Source organism: Schistocerca piceifrons, chromosome 1 (assembly GCF_021461385.2).
Source record: "Schistocerca piceifrons isolate TAMUIC-IGC-003096 chromosome 1, iqSchPice1.1, whole genome shotgun sequence".
NCBI classification, from domain to species: Eukaryota; Metazoa; Arthropoda; class Insecta; order Orthoptera; family Acrididae; genus Schistocerca; species Schistocerca piceifrons.
This window is the reverse complement of record NC_060138.1, coordinates 1,018,883,327-1,018,906,551: the sequence shown is the minus strand read 5'-3', so window position 1 is coordinate 1,018,906,551 and position 23,225 is coordinate 1,018,883,327. Positions and strand designations below refer to the sequence as shown.

At 39.2% G+C, this 23,225-nt stretch overlaps 1 protein-coding gene across 1 annotated transcript; it reads right to left on the bottom strand.

Annotated features, from left to right (window-relative positions):
- Positions 1-1,389: 1,389 nt before the first annotated feature.
- On the bottom strand, positions 1,390-16,754 carry LOC124777248. The gene is made up of 2 exons (XM_047252578.1): positions 16,304-16,754; positions 1,390-1,460 (listed from the first exon to the last, which is right to left on the bottom strand). The coding sequence occupies exons 1-2, from the start codon at positions 16,752-16,754 to the stop codon at positions 1,390-1,392; spliced, it is 522 nt and encodes a 173-aa protein (XP_047108534.1).
- Positions 16,755-23,225: the final 6,471 nt, after the last annotated feature.

The window sequence follows — 23,225 nt, the reverse complement described above, 5'->3', positions numbered from 1 at the left end:
CAGTCCTTAGTATTTCCGTATCCCATTTCTTTGCATATTGATTCTTCCTGACCAGTCTCTTAATCTTCAGACTACTCTTCATCACTAATAAATTGTGATCTGAGACAACATCTGCTCCATGGTTTGTCTAACAATCCAGTATCTGATTTCAGAATCTCTGTCTGACTATGATGAAATACCATTCAAATATTCCTGTATCTCCTGGCCTTTTCCAGGTATACTTCCTTCTCTTGTGATTCTTGAACAGAGTATTTGTTGTTACTAGCTGAAATTTATTGCAGAACTCAGTTAGCCTTTGTCACCTCTCATTCCTAGTACCAAGCCCATACCCTCCTGTAACCCTTTCTTCTACTCCCTTCCCTACAGTCACATTCCAGTTCCACATGGTTATTAGATTTCCATCTCCCGTTGCAAACTGAATGACCCATTTATTTATTTATTTATTTATTTATTTCTTACACCATGGATCCAACTGTGACAATTTCACATGGATGTAGTGTGTGTCAATTTTTACATTGTCAATGACAAGTACTTGTACACTATGTTTACAGGTAAAGAATATAAAGTTACTTAACCACTACAATGATCCATAACACAATATAATGGAATGAGAATCCTTAGACCTACAGATTCCACATCCTCTATCTCTACCTCTTCATCTTCAGCTTAAGATGTTGGCATGTGAACTTAAACTGTCATTAAAACTTCCTGGTAGATTAAAACTGTGTGCCCGACCGAGAGTCGAACTCGGGACCTTTGCCTTTCGCGGGCAAGTGCTCTACCATCTGTCATTGTTGGTGTTACTGTGCTGATGGTTAGGAACAGAACAACCCTGTCACTGAACTGTTAACAGCAACACATTCGCTACCATACCTTCCTATTTGTAATGAATCCTACTCCCACTATACCACTTTCTCCTGCTGTTGATAATATCCTATACTCACCTGACCAGAAATCCATAACTTATTTCCATTTAACTTCACTGATCCTCAGTATATCTAGGTTGAGCTTTAGCATTTCCCTTTTCAGATTTTTATAACTTGCCTACCACATTCAAACTTCTGAAATTCCATGCCCTGACTCATAGAATATTGTTCTTTCATTGGCTATTCAATATTTTTCTCATGGTCACCTCCTGCTTGGCAGTCCCCTCCCCGAATCTTTTGCCAATAGAGAGATCATCATGACATTTTTCAATTACAGGCAACATGTCCTGTGGGTACACACTTTGTGTGTTTAATGCAGTGGTTTCCATTGCCTTCTGCATTGTCACGCCATTGAACATTGCTGATTCTTCCACCTTTAGGGGTAGTTTGCCACCCCAAGGGCAATCTCTGTCTGCTCCTCTGCCCCCTTTGACAAGGTTGTTGTTAACATAAAAGCTAGAAATCAAAATCCAAACATGTCTGTTCCCGGGCTGGGTGGTGGTTGATTGGTGTCTGCATCCCATGTTAGGGCTGCTGGAAAAGAACACCCTATGACTAACAATCTTAGTTTTAACTCAGGTGCATAAACATTGACCCACATTAAAAAATAGGATAACCATGATGTGTAATGAAAAAACTAATATTTCACCAAGTGGTCAATTCATCACTCCTGAAAGGACTGCAAGCAGACATTTGGATTCTAGAGTGTGTGCACCCTCATTGAAGCAACAGTTGAAATTTAAGAGGAAATATAAATTAACAACCCTAAATATGAACTCCCCTGCAAAGTTGGGCAACTCAAGTAAATGATAGATGTTTTAAACAGCAGCAGCATCCAACTAGAAATGATCCAAGCAACAAGGTATGCTGATGACCTAACAATGGGTAGCTAAAACTATTGAATTTTTAAAGATAAACTGGCAATTAGATTTCCCAACCCAAGTCTCAGAATTTCAGGAACAGCCTTCACACTTCACTAAAGTATAATCTGAAATGTTGTTTATTTTAAATCCTTCAGTGAAAAACTATTTCAACAATAAAATAATACAATAACTATCACTCAGAATTCAATTGCCATGCACCAACAAGTGAAGACAACAAGAAAAATTGAAATAGCGTATTTATTTATTTATTTACAGCTCGAAACATGTATTTAACATGCATGGGCAATGTTATAATAATTACATTTAGATTATTGATACACAATATAAATAGATTACATGCTATTAAGTAAAATATCTTCCTAGTAGTATATTTAACATAGCATTCCTGAGGTCAAATCATGTCAGCACCATACTGTATGGGCACTTCAATATAAGTCATTTTTTTAACTCATTTTTAAAAATTCTACCAGAAAGCTGTTTCCGGTTGTTTGGCAGAGAATTATAAAATATTGCTCCCTTAATGAATGGGGTATTTGTTGTTAGATTCAATCGTCTGCTCACCATATGAAAGTCTGATTTTTGTCTTGTATTGTAATTGTGGATTTCCATATTCCTGTTTGTCACTTTTTTGTCTTTTTTCACTAATAATATTGATTGAAACATATATACTGCATAGATAGTCATAATATTAAACTTAATAAACAGGTTTTTACATGAAGTTCTGGGTATTACTTTTGCCATAGTTCTTATTACTCTTTTCTGCAATACAAATACCCTTTTTATATTGTATTGGCTACACCCACACCACAATACAATTCCATAAGATAGATGGGGATACACCAACCCAAAATACGCTATTTTTATTGCTTCGATATCTAAATATTGAACTAATCTCCTTAGTAAATACAGACCAGATGTTATTTTACCACATACATTATCAGAAACCTTCTGGGAAGTTCTGGAAAATAGTCTGTTGAAAGATCACAACAATAACATATTAAATATAAATACAAAGATGAGGTGACTTACCGAACAAAAACGCTGGCAGGTCGATAGACCACAAACAAACACAAACATACACACAAAATTCAAGCTTTCGCAACAAATTGTTGCCTCATCAGGAAAGAGGGAAGGAGAGGGGAAGACGAAAGGAAGTGGGTTTTAAAGGAGAGGGTAAGGAGTCATTCCAATCCCGGGAGCGGAAAGACTTACCTTAGGGGGAAAAAAGGACAGGTATACACTCGCACACACGCACATATCCATCCACACATACAGACACAAGCAGACATCTCTCCCACATCCACACCGGCTGTCCAGAGCATCCTCCTACAGGCCAACCGTAAATTAGAACAGCATGCCACCCTCCACCTCAAAAAACTATCCAATCTCCTGGTTTCCCACCTCCGGAAAGGCAACTCACTCACCCTTCACAACCTTTCCAGCAAACCTCAACCTCCTCTCATTGCACACAAACCCAGTCTCTCCCATCTACTCAATCTCCCACTTCCAGCTCCACTCCCTCCAAAACCTCAAAATTCTGATCAACACAATCTGGAACCACAACACCCTAATTCAGTAGTTAACCTTTCCTCCAAACCTCTCTCCCAATCCGAAACCTCTGTCCTATCCAAAGGCCTCACCTTCAGCCCCACTCCCAGATTCAACCAAACAGCCCTCGTCAAAGATTTACTGTCCTACACTCGTACTCTCTGCTGGAAGTATCACTTTGCCACGAAGAAAAATGATCCTAATCCTACTCCTAATGATCCGACTCCTCAAGACACCATCCAAATTGAACCCTGCCTGGAACAGTTCCGTCCTCCGTCACAGCGGGACCCACCTCCTCTTCCTCAAAATCACCCTCTCCAAACCTTCCAGGAATATCTGACTTCCAGCCTTGCATCTCAATCCTTCTTAAAAAACCTTAATCCTACACCCAACATCACCACTGCTGAAGCCCAGGCTATCCGTGATCTGAAGGCTGACCGATCCATCATCATTCTTCCGATAGACAAGGGTTCCACGACCGTGGTACTTGATCGTCGGGAGTATGTGGCTGAGGGACTGCGTCAGCTTTCAGACAACACCACATACAAAGTTTGCCAAGGTAACCCCATTCCCGATGTCCAGGCGGAGCTTCAAGGAATCCTCAGAACCTTAGGCCCCCTGCAAAACCTTTCACCTGACTCCATCAACCTCCTGACCCCACCGACACCCCGCACCCCTACCTTCTACCTTCTTCCTAAAATCCACAAACCCAATCATCCCGGCCGCCCCATTGTAGCTGGTTACCAAGCCCCCACAGAACGTATCTCTGCCTACGTAGATCAACACCTTCAACCCATTACATGCAGTCTCCCATCCTTCATCAAGGACACCAACCACTTCCTTGAACGCCTGGAATCCTTACCCAATCTGTTACCCCCGGAAACCATCCTTGTAACCATTGATGCCACGTCCTTATACACAAATATTCCGCACGTCCAGGGCCTCGCTGCGATGGAGCATTTCCTTTCACGCCGATCACCTGCCACCCTACCTAAAACCTCTTTCCTCATCACCTTAGCCAGCTTCATCCTGACCCACAACTTCTTCACTTTTGAAGGCCAGACATACCAACAATTAAAGGGAACAGCCATGGGTACCAGGATGGCCCCCTCGTACGCCAACCTATTCATGGGTCGCTTAGAGGAAGCCTTCTTGGTTACCCAAGTCTGCCAACCCAAAGTTTGGTACAGATTTATTGATGACATCTTCATGATCTGGACTCACAGTGAAGAAGAACTCCAGAATTTCCTCTCCAACCTCAACTCCTTTGGTTCCATCAGTTTCACCTGGTCCTACTCCAAATCCCATGCCACTTTCCTTGACGTTGACCTCCACCTGTCCAATGGCCAACTTCACACGTCTGTCCACATCAAACCCACCAACAAGCAACAGTACCTCCATTATGACAGCTGCCACCCATTCCACATCAAACGGTCCCTTCCCTACAGCCTAGGTCTTCGTGGCAAACGAATCTGCTCCAGTCCGGAATCCCTGAATCATTACACCAACAACCTGAAAACAGCTTTCGCATCCCGCAACTACCCTCCCGACCTGGTACAGAAGCAAATAACCAGAGCCACTTCCTCGTCCCCTCAAACCCAGAATCCCCCACAGAAGAACCACAAAAGTGCCCCACTTGTGACAGGATACTTTCCGGGACTGGACCAGACTCTGAATGTGGCTCTCCAGCAGGGATACGACTTCCTCAAATCCTGCCCTGAAATGAGATCCATCCTTCATGAAATCCTCCCCACTCCGCCAAGAGTGTCTTTCCGCCGTCCACCTAACCTTCGTAACCTGTTAGTTCATCCCTATGAAATCCCCAAACCACCTTCCCTACCCTCTGGCTCCTATCCTTGTAACCGCCCCCGATGCAAAACCTGTCCCATGCACCCTCCCACCACTACCTACTCCAGTCCTGTAACCCGGAAGGTGTACACGATCAAAGGCAGAGCCACGTGTGAAAGCACCCACGTGATTTACCAACTGACCTGTCTACACTGTGACGCATTCTATGTGGGAATGACCAGCAACAAACTGTCCATTCGCATGAATGGACACAGGCAGACAGTGTTTGTTGGTAATGAGGATCACCCTGTGGCTAAACATGCCTTGGTGCACGGCCAGCACATCTTGGCACAGTGTTACACCGTCCGGGTTATCTGGATACTTCCCACCAACACCAACCTATCCGAACTCCAGAGATGGGAACTTGCCCTTCAGTATATCCTCTCTTCTCGTCATCCGCCAGGCCTCAATCTCCGCTAATTTCAAGTTGCCGCCACTCATACCTCACCTGTCTTTCAACAACTTCTTTGCCTCTACACTTCTGCCTCGACTGACATCTCTGCCCAAACTCTTTGTCTTTAAATATGTCTGCTTGTGTCTGTATGTGTGGATGGATATGTGCGTGTGTGGGTCTTTAAATATGTCTGCTTGTGTCTGTATGTGTGGATGGATATGTGCGTGTGTGCGAGTGTATACCTGTCCTTTTTTCCCCCTAAGGTAAGTCTTTCCACTCCCGGGATTGGAATGACTCCTTACCCTCTCCTTTAAAACCCACTTCCTTTCGTCTTCCCCTCTCCTTCCCTCTTTCCTGATGAGGCAACAATTTGTTGCGAAAGCTTGAATTTTGTGTGTATGTTTGTGTTTGTTTGTGGTCTATCGACCTGCCAGCGTTTTTGTTCGGTAAGTCACCTCATCTTTGTATTTATATATAATTTTTCCCACGTGGAATGTTTCCTTCCATTATATCAATAACATATTAATCAAGATGAGAGATTTCAGTGCCCAATTGGATAATGAGAAATCATTTCTAAAAGTTATTGGAAATTATCAGTTCAAAAGAGAATTAACACAAATGGCTCAAGATTAGTAGATGTATGCAAGTCATTCTATCTTAAAACATGCATTAAAAAACTACCTAGAAAGCAAAAAAACATGGAAAAAGCCAAACCCCAACTTCAGAGAGTTTCAAATTGATCATGTCTCTTCTCCAGATACAATTTTCAAGAAATGAAGATCATCAGAGTCAGAGAGGAATGGAAGTTGATTCAGATAACTACCCATCTGAGATTCACAAGAGATTTATTCCAAAACACAAAATCATCAGTACAACCAAGAGAGTTAATAATGAAACTTTGAAGGAAAAGGAATGCAATTTTCAAAAGATACTTAAGGCAGTGAATGCTGATGCCAACAACTTAACAGAAACAAATGTATTGCATTTGAAATAGTTACAGAGAACAAGGAAAGACAGTGCAGATGCTGGAATGATGATGGAATAGTAAATGTGAAGAAGCACTTACGCAAAAAAAGGCTGTTTGGAACACCTGGTATGGCAGGAAAACAAGCAGTAACTGGGAAATCTATCAATCTGAGAAAATGTGAACAGATAAAATTATTAGGTGCTTTAAAAAGGAGCAAATATACAGGAACACTTTAAAAAACATGATACAAAAGACTGTTATTTTATGGTATGTATACTCTGCAATCTTTAGGTTTCAGGAAAAAAATAGAAAATTTGCACTTAACAACAAAAAAGTAAGTTAGTGGAAGCATATTTCAAAAAGCTATTGAACTGTGAAAACTGACCAAACAACTGGAATTCCATAATGATATTCCAAATGGAAATTCAAAACCATGAATCATCAATATGATTAAAAGTTACATCAAATAATAGAAGCACAACAAAGCCCCTAATTGAGATGATCTCACAGAAAAATTCTAAAAGTTAGTGAAGATCTAGGTGTCAAAATTATAAAAGAAAAATTAGATATGGCCTGGGACACTGTAATGTTACATTAACTCACTCAATCCATAAAAAGGGGGACAAAATGGATATCATTAATCATAGAGTAATTAGACTACTACCCATAAATAAACAAAATTGCTTTGAAAGCTCTTCTGATCATAGTAATACCTCAATTAGATAAACAAATTGGAGAGTATGAATGGGGATTTAGGAGTGACAGATCCTGCCCAGACCGAATTCCAAACCTTAAACAACTAATTAAGTGCAGTATACTCCCAATTATGCATATGTAGATAATTTTTGCATAAAATAAATAAATAAAAATAAAAAAGTCTCACACACTTATGGACTGGGAATGCAGCTTGCCACCAACTGCTAGGGGCAGCAGCAGACACTAAGCCAGACTGGCAGCAGAAGACATTTGGACCAAGCCGCAGCGGCACAGGTGCAGACATCTGCTGCTGATGCTGCCACCACTACCCATCCAGTAGACATCATGTCAAATACATCTTTGAAAATATCTCAGTTATTCATGTTTTTGATTATTCATGCATCTTCTCCCCCACATTACTCCAAATGATTGAAAGTATACTATATATGACAATATCAAACAAAAAGACAGTGCTAATATTTCTTGATTTTAAAAAGGCTTCTGATACAACGGACAAAGACTCCCTCTTTAAAACCCAGTAGATAGGAAAACTCTGGAAATAACTAAACAAAATCTTATACACATAATATCAAAAGTAAAATTTCTTGGGACAACTTACAGTTCCTTCCCAATTGTATAGGGGTCAGAAAAGTAGATTTCTTGTCACCATTTATATTCAATTACGGGCTGGAAAAAAAGTTACAAGAGAATGGAAAATAGAGGAAGAAGAACAAAAAGTTAATAATGATATAAAGTGTGGTGATTGTTTGGCCTTTGCAGATGATCTCTTAATAATAGATGGACCTCAGAAAAGAAAAGGAAAAGACTAGAACTTCTGAAGGAAATAGCTGAGAAGGCAGGTCTACAAATATCATTTGAAAAAGCAGAACGCATGACCAATGAAAGTCGTTCACCAAGAATTTTAAGAACCAAGTATGGCAAACACCAACTAAACAGACAATATTAAATATTGGAGTGAAAATATAAACATAAAAGTGAAAAAGAAGCAATTAAAATCAGGACTGAGAAAATGAAAAGAGCTTACTTGAAAATGAAATTCTATGCAATAAAAAAGTTTTTCTAAAGACATTAAATTAAAGCACTATAATACTGTTGTAAAACCACAATCTTCTATCTGTGGAAAACGCTTCTTTTTCCTGGATGCAGAGAGTCTTACTAGACTTGGAAAAAATAGAAAGAAGAATGCTGTGAAGAATGTTATGTCCAATCAAGAAGAAAGTTACAATTGGGTTTTGAGATCATTTAATAACATATACCCATTCTGCCCTAAAATAATGGACAATATAAGGAAAACACATGTTACAAATCCATGGATGTCCAGAGAGAATGAAAGAAGACCAATGAACAAAGAAGAAGGAGGGGAGGCAAACAAAAAAGAAGTTAGAATAATGCAGAGTGAACTTGACACCTTACTCAATAGAGACAAATTCAGACTAGAAGTTAAGAAATTCCAAGATTTTCAGGAAGCTAAAACAGAAAAACAACTGCTGCCAAATCATCAGATGGGAGGAAAAGTGGTCACTCTGAGAAAATGGAAGAGTTTTGGAGGAAGAGAAAGCAAACTTTAATTCAAGAGCCTGCTGAAAAGTAATGCCTCGGAATTTTTTATGTGAAAACCCTTGCAGTTTTTTTAAATAAAACAAATGTTTTAACATTCTAAATCTTTCTTCTTCATGTCTATATATTTGCAGCCCTCTTCCACAAGAGGGCTCCAACTGTAATGTGTAACATGGCAGTGTGTAACATAACAATGTTGGTATGTGAGAAATGGTGTGCTATAATTGGGTTTCAAATTCAAAGAGTTCGTCTACGCATGGAGCACCTGACCTTCAGCATGACAATGTCAGAGCACACATGAATGCTGTGACACCTGCAACAACTTGATGCCTCGGGTTCCCTGTTATTGATTATTCTCCATACAGTCCCGACTTGGCTCCAGCCAAGTTTCATCTGTTTCCAAAACTTAGAGAACACCTGCAAGGACTTCAGTTTGATAGTGATGAAGTGGTGCATTCTACAGTAACAGTATCAACAAACTGGCATCTCATTGGGAAAAATGTGTTTGCTGCCCTCGGGACTATGTCGAGAAATGAATATATAGACATGAAGAATAAAGATATGCTATACTAATAACATCTGTTTTATTTCAAAAGGTTTAAGAGTTTTCACATAAAAAATTCAGTGGAATTACTTTTCAGCATGACATCATAAATAGTTATCTCCTTGTTCCATCATCTTTCGGGCATGCACTCGGAACAGCGACAATTCTTCTTGCGATTTTCGGCTAGAAACCTCCCAGCCATCTTCAAGGCAAGTCGGAGACTGAGTTCATAGCATTTGCGCGTGCCTATTTATATGGAGAATCACGTGATATAAAGCTGCTGAGGATTGAAAGCGCATGCGTCAAAGATATCAAAGTCGCCACTACTGCGCTAGTCATAGATAAGATGTATATAGCAAAGATAAACATATAAGCGCAGAGTGCACACACACACACACACACACACACACACACACACAAAATAGTGCTGCTGTGAATCCACCATGCTTGTAAATAAATAATTAATGTTTAAAAGTGTTGTTTTTTTTTTTTTTTTGCGCTCTGCGCTTATATGTTTATCTTTGCTATATACATCTTATCTATGACTAGTGCAGTCGTGGCGACTTTGATATCTTTGATGCATGCGCTTTCAATCCTCAGCAGCTTTGTATCACGTTACTCTCCATATAAATAGGCATCCGAAAATGCTCTTAACTCAGTCTCTGACTTGCCTTGAAGATGGCTGGGAGGTTTCTAGCCGAAAATCGCAAGAAGAATTGTCGCTGTCCCGAGTGCATGCCCGAAAGATGATGGAACATTATGTCCGCCGGGAAAACTTCAAGAATCACAGTTATCTCCTTATTTAGCCTGCAGTGATAAAAAAAAGGATCACATGCATCACACAGTAGATCTGTAGTGAAACATTGGCAAGAAGCATTAAACAACTTTGTCTCCGTACACTGGTATGCCCACATATTCAGCAACCAGTGATGTTATTGAAATCTAGGATGCCATTTCAGCATTACAGCAGGGTGGCTGTGACACCTCAGGCACCTATAAGAAAACATGCTAGGTTAGGCTGTATATAAACACTGCTCACCCAACTGGCAAAGCGCATCTGAGTACAGCCATCTACTGCCGTGTGGTCCAAAGAAGCATCATTACTTAATCCTCACCTGCTGGTGCAGCCATCAGTGCCAGTCAGCAGCATTCAAAGGGTCCTTTCCTATACATCTGCATTGAACACTAAGACCATACTAGTCACCTATCTGCTTAGAATTACTGTCCCCAGTCAAATGTTTGGCACCAGAGTTCACACTCTGACATCATGTCTGCTGAAAATCACTCCCAGGGACACTGTCACCACAACCCTCTCATCAAGTGACCATGAAGTACAACTGACAGCGAGCTGCTTGCCCAGCAAGGCCACTCCACTCCTGATCCACACCTACTCTTTATGACTGTGGCTGGGGTTCAGACAGTGTACCACAACCGAGGACCATGGTTTTGTCACCCACCCATCCCACTGGACATACGCATGGAGCATCACGATACACTGCACAAGATAAATAAATGAATAAGTTTCCACTTTAGCTTTGCTGAATTTCTTCCTGCTCCTCACTAGAGAATCAGTATGTCTGGGGTGAGGAGGCTAACGTAGCTACCGTGACAAGCCTACATCTGCTCCCCGCGCTCCAATGGGGTTGACACTGAATAGTGCTGCCAACACTGTTATTGGATTCCCATAAGTGAGCAAAGCATACTCTGGTCTGTACTGAGATGACACTCCACCCCTGGCAGAAGTGCCAAAGATGTCATGTCTCCCCCCCCCCCCCCCCCCACACTCTCTAACTCCACTCCCACAAAAATAGCTTTCCACAATTTTTACTACAAAGAGTTTGCAAATTTTGTAAATAATATAATAATAATAATATTTATTCAACATCGAATAATCAGATACAATCCCTAGAAATAATAGTTTCAGGACATCATACAGATTATTCTTCTGAATACGTCAGTTTATAAATTACAAACTAAAGATTTGTTTGTGTTAATAAATTTTACATTTTGATGGATTTTACATTTGGTAGTATACAATCACGATATTACAAATATTGTTTTTATCAACATTATATTAGTTGTAGGTTACTTAAAACTATGAGCTTGACATACTTATGAAGCACTTTTCATATGGATATAATACTCATCTAGAGAATAAAAAGGGTTTTCAATTAGAATTATTTTTAGCTGATCTTTTAATTTGTTAGTAGGAAGGGCTGTGAGACTTTTTGGTAGGGCATTGGCTACCTTCAGCCCAGCATGAAGTGCATTTTTTTCATATAAAGCTGTTCTGTGGCTATTTAGATGGTATCTGAACTTTTGCCTTGCATCATACTGGTGCAGGTCACAGTTGAAAGTAAGTATAATAAAATGAAGCATTATTAAAAATATTGCTTAAATGAACAATACTGATGAAAAATACTATGCACAACAAATTAAATGTATTACACCATACTAAATAAATTACAAACTGCATAAACTTTCCAAAAAATTTAAAGTGAAACAAAATATATATCTTAGGGTTTATGGTAGCTGTTGAGGTTTGGTTTTATAATGTCATATAATAAGAATAGAATAAATTTATTAATTATAAATGAAAGAAGAAAGGACTCTTTTGTTGATTATGGGCAAGCTGTTTAGCGGAAGCTGTGTAAGCAAGCCTATGAAGACCACATTAGCTATAGATGTTTGTCAGTAGTGACCTGGATGAAAGAACACTGAAAACAGTGTTCACTTACATTTCTGGCTGACAGAAAGGCTTCTTATAGGCAGAATGTAGGAAGACAAAGAGTAGAATAATTCACATTGCAACAATCTCCTTATCTGTGGTTTATTGTTGCACATGGTTTTGAACAACCTTGGAGTCTTATATCTCATTGAACTGAAATACTGAGAATTGATAACAGTAGAAGAGACTCAAATGATGTAGACTGTGCAAGCAATAAGTTTTAAATGTTATTTAATGCAATGTATTTTCACTGTATTAAAGTTAGTGGCCAGTTCCAGTTTCACAGTTCACAATGTACACAAGTAAACAAATGTGCATCTCCTCAATTATAATCCCATCAATGAGGATGATCACACAGTTAACCAACAATGACACAGATATAGAGAAAGTTCATAGTGGCAGACTGAATGTATGCTAATGTAATTGTGATTAACAAAGTGCAGATGAAATAGTAATTAAGATTGTCACATAATTCATAATACTGTTTGATTAATAGTGTTATCAGAGGTACTAGTACAGCATACCATCATGTGTCACCACAAATCAAGCACTGAATACAGTTATATGTAGTTTTTCTCACAGCTTGACATACTGGTGTTATCTGAATAAATATCACTCACAAACTTTTCAAGAGAACTAACATATATACTTTAACAATGTTATGAAAAGGGAAGTTGGCACTCATCATCATATAGTGGAGATGCTGAGTCACAGAGAGGCACAACAAAAAGACTCACAAATAAAGCTTTTGGTCTGTAAGACCTTCGTCAAAAATAGGCACGTGCGTGCACATAGTCTCAGGCAACTGTAGTGGCTACATTTGCCTGAGACTGCAGTCGTGTGTGTGGGTTGTGTTTGCATAAATTGTGTGTGTGTGTGTGTGTGTGTGTGTGTGTGTGTGTGTGTGTGTGTGTGTGTGTGTGTTTCGGTTGTTTATTCTTGACATAGGTCTTATGAGCCCGCTATATGGTGAGTGGCAACTTTCCTTTTCATAATATTGTTACTTTCTATCCAGTATTTCCCATTGTTTGATATATACTTTATCTATGTATCAGTCTCACAGATGGTAGTGGTGTACAGTTTGGATGCAAAGTGCTGATTTTGGGAGGAGGATGACTGTTTAAAGACATGTTATAGCGGATTTAAAGACATGATATTACAGCCTATTTAAGAACATCATATTATACAATGCTTGGAAAGTTTGGTTAGGTTAGATTTTGCTGTTCTGATGGACTCTCAGACTTTATTATTTTCTGGTTTATGAAATATGTTTTAGGTTAATAATTTACAAAGATACACAGAACATTACTATTATGCAGTTTTTGGAATCCTCAACTTGTGAGTATGGCATCCATCTTGAAATATACATTTTATGATTCTAAATTATTACAAATCTTAATTACTGACTGGATTAATTGGTGAAAACTGTTGTCTTATCCAGAAAAAAATACAGTAACTAAATTATATTGCCAAAGTTCTGAATCTTACAGTCATTAAAGCACTGTAGGTGATTGAAACCTGGAGGGTCTGAACTTTTGGTGTCAGATTTTTCATAAGTTAATTACTTTTAGATAATTCTCATTATGTTCTCAGAAAGTTAGGAGTACCTAATTTTGAATGAATGGTAACAATAATTTCTCTGCTGTTGATTAGTTCACCAATGTTTCTTACTTACGTGATGTCATAGTACCTTTAATTAGTTGCATCTTTTAATTAATAACACTTCCAGAAAAACTAACTGCATTCCTGTAATCAGGAACAAGACTACAACAACTGTGATATAAGTTTAAATAAGATTTGGGATAAATAACAATTTTACATATCCCTGGACTGATGGTATATTATGTGTGCACCTGCACTAGATATAGAATGAAAAAGTGAAAAAAAAATTAGTTTTTCTTGGGAGTAGAAAATGTAACAGATGGGTTAAATACCTACTTGCTATGTTTCAACATTTCTCCTGGTTAATTCTTAAGCCGTCTTTACCCTCTTATGAAATTTGTTGTCAACAATTACAGTTTGTAAACAATAGTAGCACACATAAATATAATACTAGGAGGAGAAAGCTTACACTATTCATTACTCAGTCTTATTGTGGCACAGAATGGAGTGCAGTACTTGGCAACAAAAATAATTTAATAAATAATAAAACTAACTTCAAATGCAAACTGAAATCATATCTGTTTGATTACTCTTTACAGTCCCTATAAGGAACTGTTTATATGTAATAATACGTTGTGTGTTTTTGAAAGACAGGAGGGGAGAGACTGAACGCAGGGCTTTAGTTGGAAAATTATAATTCCAATACTCACCTAACACTTGAAGGGATGTTGCTCTGCAGTCATTTTTTTATCTTTTTTGACTGGAGACTTCCTCTGTTGATCACCTCCAAGTTGCCAGCCAGGGTTTCACATATGGCAGTGGGTCAAATACAGAAAAGGGATGTCCAGTTAAATTGGTGAACATCAGATCAGACCAGGTGCGGCCTTGGCAGCCACAGACAGTGGTCAGGTATGTCAGAGTTGCATTTGTGTGTGTGTGTGTGTGTGTGTGTGTGTGTTGTCCAATTGAGAAGAAGATCTTTTGGCCAAAAGCTTGCTCGTTTAGCAGTCTTTTTGTTGTGCCTGTCTGCGACTCAACGTTACCACTATATGGTGTATAGCAATTATCCTTTTCCTGGATTTTCCGCTATTTCATGTATAATCATTTGATTGGAACATTGGTGACTCATCAACAACTACAGTTCTACACCTACATAGTTATATAAAAAACCAATAAACATTAAATTAGAAGGTGTATGCATGCAGACACAAGTACGTTTACAATATAAAAATCTAAATACTGTCAAACAGGGTGATTTCGGATGGTTTTGTCATTATTTTGATTGTAACTTTCGTATATATTGTTAGATTAAACTGATTGTAGTAGAAGTGGTAGGGTATATGTGTAACAAATAAAATATCCCAGAACCAGAAAGTGTATGTGTAGGTATATTTATCTGAGGCAGTTAAATAAAGTGTCCCAAGTCACCACATGGATTGGGGTGATTTCAGACACATGTATTGTTTAAATCTGTGTCCTAAGTTACAGTATATAGAGGGCGAATTTGGACAGTTACTGCCTTTTTTTTAATTCTACATGCTTTTTATTTGATTTTGGTGTCCTTTTACACATTTTAAGGTAGCCCTTTGCTACGAATAAGTGATATGGAATGATATAATGAATTTTATATATTACAGATAAGTTTTTATTTTGCAAGAATTTAAATAAATTTTTTTTACAGCTCATATCTGAAATATTAGAAACAGACAGAAACAAACAAAGTAATTTAACTAAAAGGTCAAAATAATTTTTCTCACTCATCATTCTAAATTAAGTTGAAAACACTTTAAATAAATGATTGTCTTTGAGTCTAAAGCACATCTTCTCGAAAAATGAACATTTATCTCTTCTCAACTGGTGTGGGGAGTGTTCTTGAAATTTGCAGTTTTTGTATTATGGCTTCATCGGGGACATTAGGAAACACGAACATGTTTTTACTGTTCTTGTGTGGGTGCAAGAATTTCACACTTACTTCCGTAGCACCAACATTTGTGGCCACTCCAACATACTACCTTGTTCGCTCCTTGTTTCCACGTTTATATTTGTACTCTGCAGCAGTAGAACTTCATTGGATGATGTGTCGTTTTCACTTTCACTACTGCTAGAAGCACTGTCACTTGTTTCAGCACTGTTTTCATTTCCTTGAAAATCTCAGCCAGTGATTGATTTTCCAGATTGAACATCCAGTTTGTGGCGGCAGCAGGAGTTACCAAACTTATTTGGAGAATAACAAATTTCTTTTAGCATTTCTTCAAAAGTGGAACACCATGCATCTGCATTGCTTTGCTGGCTCTCCTCATTATCAGTCAATTTTCGTAAGACATGATCTAGATCAAAAGGGATTATGCCTGTGGCGTGAAATCCACCCTTTATGTTTTCCTAAGAGTTTGCTGAAATCTTAGTCAGTGTCTGCTTCAGAAGAGATGGGAAGGCGTCCTTGGAAATGGTCCCAAGCATGTGTTTCTTCCAAACAGTTAATATAGCTCGTCACGCTGTTTTCATTGGCCTGAAGAAGCTTACATCGAGCGATTGGAGGAGGTGTGTGCTATTGGGGGGAAAGAGAATGAATGAAATATTGTTCCGCTCACACTCTTCAATAACATGTAAAGACACATGACTGGATAAGTTGTCTCCAGTCATGACTGTTGGCCCATTTTGCCTCTTCAAATAGGGCAAAGTGATTGTAAAGAACCAGTCTTCAAATACTGGCAGGTCAAACCATCCACTTTTGTTCCTATTGAAACAGATTCCTTGTGGTCCACCTTCTTGCCACGTGTCCCACAAATGCTCTGATTTGTGAAGGAAGTATGGTGGAAGCAGTTCACCATCAGCACTAGCTGCCATCATTATTGAGACACTAGATTTTGATGAGTCAATCACTTTTTCAGCATGCTTACTCCCTCGTTTCGTAATTATCTGTTGCTTGCCTGGATCATCTGACATGTTGGTTTCATCATAGTTGATCATGTTGCTAGGTGGGAGATTTTCCAGCTTTGCCTTGATATTGGAGAAAAACATCTTAACAGTCTCTTTGTTCATTTCTGCATGAGCTCGTTTAATATTTTCGCTTAAGTGAATGGAAAGATATTTTGACTGTCATTTGAGGAATAAATGCATCCATTCTTCTCCTGGCAAATTATTATGAAATTTCTTCTCTTTTTGGCCAGATTTGTCAAGATAGCCTTTAACTAAATATCTAATATCCAATTTAGTGAAGGGAAATCCCCAATGTGCAGCCCACAAGATACCTTGCTTCAACATTTCTTCTTCTTCTTCTTTATTTAGCACTGGCTGTGCTCTCATTTTTTTCGGATGCGCTTCCTGCACTTTATGTTGTAGGGTTGATTTAGGTATACCCTACAAATCACACGCTTTTCTGTGTGATAATTTACCACTCTGAATATCACGAACAGCTTTAGCTAAAAGTTCTGGGTGATAATTACACTGTACTGTAGCACCTCTCCTGCTCTTATATGTTCTTGGCATTGTCCAAAATCACCTCACACAGTACACAGTTTTACAAAAACCATTGTTATTTCATAACCTTGCACAAAAAACTGGACAAACTTGTAAATAAAGTGCCTCAATGCTGTTAGCCACTGAGCATGTCCACAATTATGGTTACAATAACTTCCAACTCAGTGCAACAATAGAAAGCTTCCACTTTATGATAATGCATGGATTTTTAACACTGAGACTGTTTGTCAATTATTCAGCTAGGGAAACAATTGAAGCAAAATAAAAGTTGTGGAAAGCAATAAATGCAATCTTGCGCTTAAAATAACTGGTGCACAGTTTTTTTGTTTCTATGCAGTGTCAAAGAGAAAATAAGCCATACTGTCTGAATTCGCGCCAGTGTCCAAAATCACCACGTTTGACAGTACATCTCAATTTTTCCTCTTTCTTAAATTTTTCCACACTGTTTCTTTTTAATTATTTTTTATTTTTTGTTCCTACAATATACAAATGCAGACATATATAAAAATAATCCATACCTCCATTAAAAGGGAACATACACAGATTGCTTACAAATCACTCATGTGACTGATTCTAGAATACTGCTCAAGTGTGTGGGATCCATACCAAATAGGACTAACATGGAGTATTGAACATATATACAGAAGAGCAGCATGAATGGTCACAGGTTTGCCTGATCCATAGAAGAGTGTCACAGAAATACTGAAGGAAATGAACCAGAAGACTCTTGAAGATAAGATGTAAACTATCCAAAAAAAAGAAGTCTATTAATGAAGTTTCAAGAACCAGCTTTAAATGATAACTCTAGGAATATACTACAATCACTACATATCACTCACACAGTGATTGTGAGGATAAGATTTGAATAATTACTGCATGCACAGAGGCATTCAAACAATCATTCTTACAGTGCTCAATATATGAATGGAAAGGAAAGAAACCTTAATAATTGATGCAATGGGACCCTCTGCCTTGCACTTCATGGTAGTTTGCAGAGTATACATGTAGACATAAATGTAGACATGTAGCAGAAGATCCTGTTACTCTAGTGTACAGCCTGAAATTTAATGTTTGGCATATGTAGATAATAAGTCCATCAGAGAAATGGAAAATCTGTATCATCTCTTATCTCTATATAAGTGGTGTCTGTTCTTATGGCAACACATCGTGGTATGGAGCAACAGCATTTTTTTCCTGCAGCCATTATGAATCAGGATGCAAAGGAATTCAAAGTATTATCTACCAGTAGACATTGACTTAAATTAGATAATAAGTCCATCAGAGAAATGACAAATTTGTCATCGTCTCTTAAATCTATATATGCAATGTATGTTCTTTCAGACATGTCCAAAAGAACAAACATCAATTTGTTCCTGGAGCCACTATGAATCAAGACAAAGGAATTAAAGGCTTAGCTGGCAGTGAACATTGATTTAAACCAATGGGGAAAGTTGAAAATTTATGCAGGCCCGGGATTCAAACCCAGGTCTCCTGCTTACTTACCAGATGCGCTGACCACTATATCCAGACACATTGGTCACCACAGCCTACCACAGACTACCCTACATGTCTCCCGTCATACCCAGACCCTTAACTTATCCTCATTACTCAAAGCATTTCACTGATTCCCATAAAGTCAGACACATACTTGGTGCATGTAGTATCAGTGAGCATATTGTCAATGTGAAGAATGGGGAAAGTGTATGATTTATCTGACTTTGACCAAGGGCAGATTGAGAAGGCCTGGAGGCTTAGCACAAATTGTTGGCTGTTCGAGGAGTGCTGTGGTGAATGTCTTCGACACATGGTGAGACCATATCCAGACATCATGGCATTGGACAGCCACTCCTCATTACAGATGTCAGGTGTCGTATGCTGGACACACTGGTAAAACAGGACAGGTGACAAACTGTGGTGGAACTAACATCAGACTTTAATGCTGGGCAGAGTGCACGTGTGTCTGAACACACAGTGCACTGAACACTCCTAACAGTAGGCCTCCACAGCTGATGACCCATGCATGTGCCAATGTTAACACTACAACATCAGAAACTATGACTGAATCAGGCATATGACCATTGGCGCAGTGGCAGAACATTGTAGGGTCTAATGAATCCTGATACCTTCTTCATCATGCTGAAGGGAGGGTGCAAATCTGTCATCTTCCAGGGGAACAGCTCCTTGATACGTGTACTATGGGTTGGAGACAAGGTAGCAGTGGCTTCATTATGCTCCGTGGAACATTCACATAGGCATCCATGCATCAACTGTAGTTGTGCAAGGCTCCAGGATGACCAAGGAATGTTGCATTCTGGTTGCAGGCCATGTACACCCCTTCATGATGATCATGTTTTCCAATGGCAGTGGCATTTTCCAGCAAGATAATGCACCACGTCATAAGGCCAGGAATGTGATGGAGTGGTTTGAGGAAAACAGCACTGAGTTCCTATTGATGTGCTGGTCCCCCAACTAGCCAGATCTGAATCTGGTCTAACACATCTTGGATGTGATGAGTGCACATCAGAGCTCATTGCCCCTCCCCGGAATTTACAGGCATTAGGCAACTTGTGTGTGCAGATGCAGTGGCAGCTCCTGCTAGAAACTTACCAAGGCCTCATTGCTTCCACGCCATGATGCATCACTGCTGTTATCTGTGCCAAAGGTGGACATAATGTTCTGGCTGGTCACTGTATATGAGGTGCCTATTCTTTCAGACATTCCAGAAGAGTGGACTCCACATTTATATAAATAAGGGGAGGACAGCCAATGATCCCTTCAGTGCAGATGCACTCTAAGCTCAAACTCTTACAGGAATCAGTGAAATGCTGCAAGTAATGGGCTCAATGGGCAAGATGCTGTACATCAGTACTGTGTGGATAAGCTGTGAATTTGGATCTGACAGGAGGTGTGCTAGGGCAGTCCGTGCACTTGCAATGACCATTGTGCACAGATGTTGCAGTAGTCAGAGCATCTGCTTAACAAGCGGAAGACCAGGGTTTGAATGCTGGTCCAGCATAAATTTTCAACTTTCCCCATTAATTTAAATCAATAATTTAAATCAATGCCTACTAGGAGCAAATGTTTTTAATTCCTTTATGTCCTATATCTGCGTTGAAATAGACACAAACTATTACCTTTTTATATGAGGTTTTTACCTGCAACCTACTCCACAAAGTTTCAGATTTGTCTAGAAATACACTTGCAGCTGAATAGCCAGGGATGTGATATATGCTAATAATTAATATACCATATTTTAGCAGTTCATTGTAGCAGCTTTCAAATAATAATTCCTCATTCAAGCAATTAAAAGTTTGTTTAACTTTAAAACTTATTGACTGCACTACTAGAATGCACGATCCTCCAAACCAGTTTTTTCTACAAAACCTGAATGCTAAACTGTAACCTGAAAATGAATTTATCAAGTCAATGTTTTCACTTTTAAGCTACTTTTAAACCAGAGTCATACCAAGGTAATCCTATGCTTTTGCTCAACTGTCAAAGCTGTTGTGTAGGCACATGATGAAAGACCCCCAGGATATCATGAATCTAGTATTTATTAAAAACAAAAACAAAAAAATGAAACACCAATTGAACGTAAGAGTTGACAGAGACATTAATTGTGAATGCACGGTGTGGTGCAAACAAACAAAGGGACTTTCGTTCAATTATTTGTACATTCTCTTGTAGTTAGAAGGATGATGAAGCTGTGTGATATTAGATATGAAGTATTGCGAGCTCTTGGTATCACATGTATGTGTGAAAACAATATCAAATTTTTTTTATTTATTGAAGTAAGTGAAGGAACATATATGGAAGATTTTCTTGATTACAACAAGGACCAGTGTTCCTGGAGTCTGCCACCTGCAGCTACAATTGAAGAAGTAAAAAATGAAATCCGATGTCCTGCGGGACGTTTCTACTAGCACAATCATGTTGTATCAGTTTTTATAGACTGGGACACTCAGATGTTTAGGACGGGTGGTAGGGACAGAGCATCGAGTGACATTATACTGAGTGCACTATCCGAAAATTACCTCGAGCAATTAAACAGAGAACCGACTCGTGGAGATAACATCTTGGACCTACTGATAACAAACAGACCCGAACTTTTCGAATCTGTATGTACAGAACAGGGAATCAGTGATCATAAGGCCGTTGCAGCATCCCTGAATATGGAAGTTAATAGGAATATAAAAAAAGGGAGGAAGGTTTATCTGTTTAGCAAGAGTAATAGAAGGCAGATTTCAGACTACCTAACAGATCAAAACGAAAATTTCTGTTCCGACACTGACAATGTTGAGTGTTTATGGAAAAAGTTCAAGGCAATCGTAAAATGCGTTTTAGACAGGTACGTGCCGAGTAAAACTGTGAGGGACGGGAAAAACCCACCGTGGTACAACAACAAAGTTAGGAAACTACTGCGAAAGCAAAGAGAGCTCCACTCCAAGTTTAAACGCAGCCAAAACCTCTCAGACAAACAGAAGCTAAACGATGTCAAAGTTAGCGTAAGGAGGGCTATGCGTGAAGCGTTCATTGAATTCAAAAGTAAAATTCTATGTACCGACTTGACAGAAAATCCTAGGAAGTTCTGGTCTTACGTTAAATCAGTAAGTGGCTCGAAACAGCATATCCAGACACTACGGGATGATGATGGCATTGAAACAGAGGATGACACGCGTAAAGCTGAAATACTAAACACCTTTTTCCAAAGCTGTTTCACAGAGGAAGACCGCACTGCAGTTCCTTCTCTAAATCCTCGCACAAACGAAAAAATGGCTGACATCGAAATAAGTGTCCAAGGAATAGAAAAGCAACTGGAATCACTCAATAGAGGAAAGTCCACTGGACCTGACGGGATACCAATTCGATTCTACACAGAGTACGCGAAAGAACTTGCCCCCCTTCTAACAGCCGTGTACCGCAAGTCTCTAGAGGAACGGAGGGTTCCAAATGATTGGAAAAGAGCACAGATAGTCCCAGTCTTCAAGAAGGGTCGTCGAGCAGATGCGCAAAACTATAGACCTATATCTCTTACGTCGATCTCTTGTAGAATTTTAGAACATGTTTTTTGCTCGCGTATCATGTCATTTCTGGAAACCCAGAATCTACTATGTAGGAATCAACATGGATTCCGGAAACAGCGATCGTGTGAGACCCAACTCGCCTTATTTGTTCATGAGACCCAGAAAATATTAGATACAGGCTCCCAGGTAGATGCTATTTTTCTTGACTTCCGGAAGGCGTTCGATACAGTTCCGCACTGTCGCCTGATAAACAAAGTAAGAGCCTACGGAATATCAGACCAGCTGTGTGGCTGGATTGAAGAGTTTTTAGCAAACAGAACACAGCATGTTGTTATCAATGGAGAGACGTCTACAGACGTTAAAGTAACCTCTGGCGTGCCACAGGGGAGTGTTATGGGACCATTGCTTTTCACAATATATATAAATGACTTAGTAGATAGTGTCGGAAGTTCCATGCGGCTTTTCGCGGATGATGCTGTAGTATACAGAGAAGTTGCTGCATTAGAAAATTGTAGCGAAATACAGGAAGATCTGCAGCAGATAGGCACTTGGTGCAGGGAGTGGCAACTGACCCTTAACATAGACAAATGTAATATATTGCGAATACATAGAAAGAAGGATCCTTTATTGTATGATTATATGATAGCGGAACAAACACTGGTAGCAGTTACTTCTGTAAAATATCTGGGAGTATGCGTACGGAACGATTTGAAGTGGAATGATCATATAAAACTAATTGTTGGTAAGGCGGGTACCAGGTTGAGATTCATTGGGAGAGTGCTTAGAAAATGTAGTCCATCAACAAAGGAGGTGGCTTACAAAACACTCGTTCGACCTATACTTGAGTGTTGCTCATCAGTGTGGGATCCGTACCAGGTCGGGTTGACGGAGGAGATAGAGAAGATCCAAAGAAGAGCGGCGCGTTTCGTCACTGGGTTATTTGGTAACCGTGATAGCGTTACGGAGATGTTTAATAAACTCAAGTGGCAGACTCTGCAAGAGAGGCGCT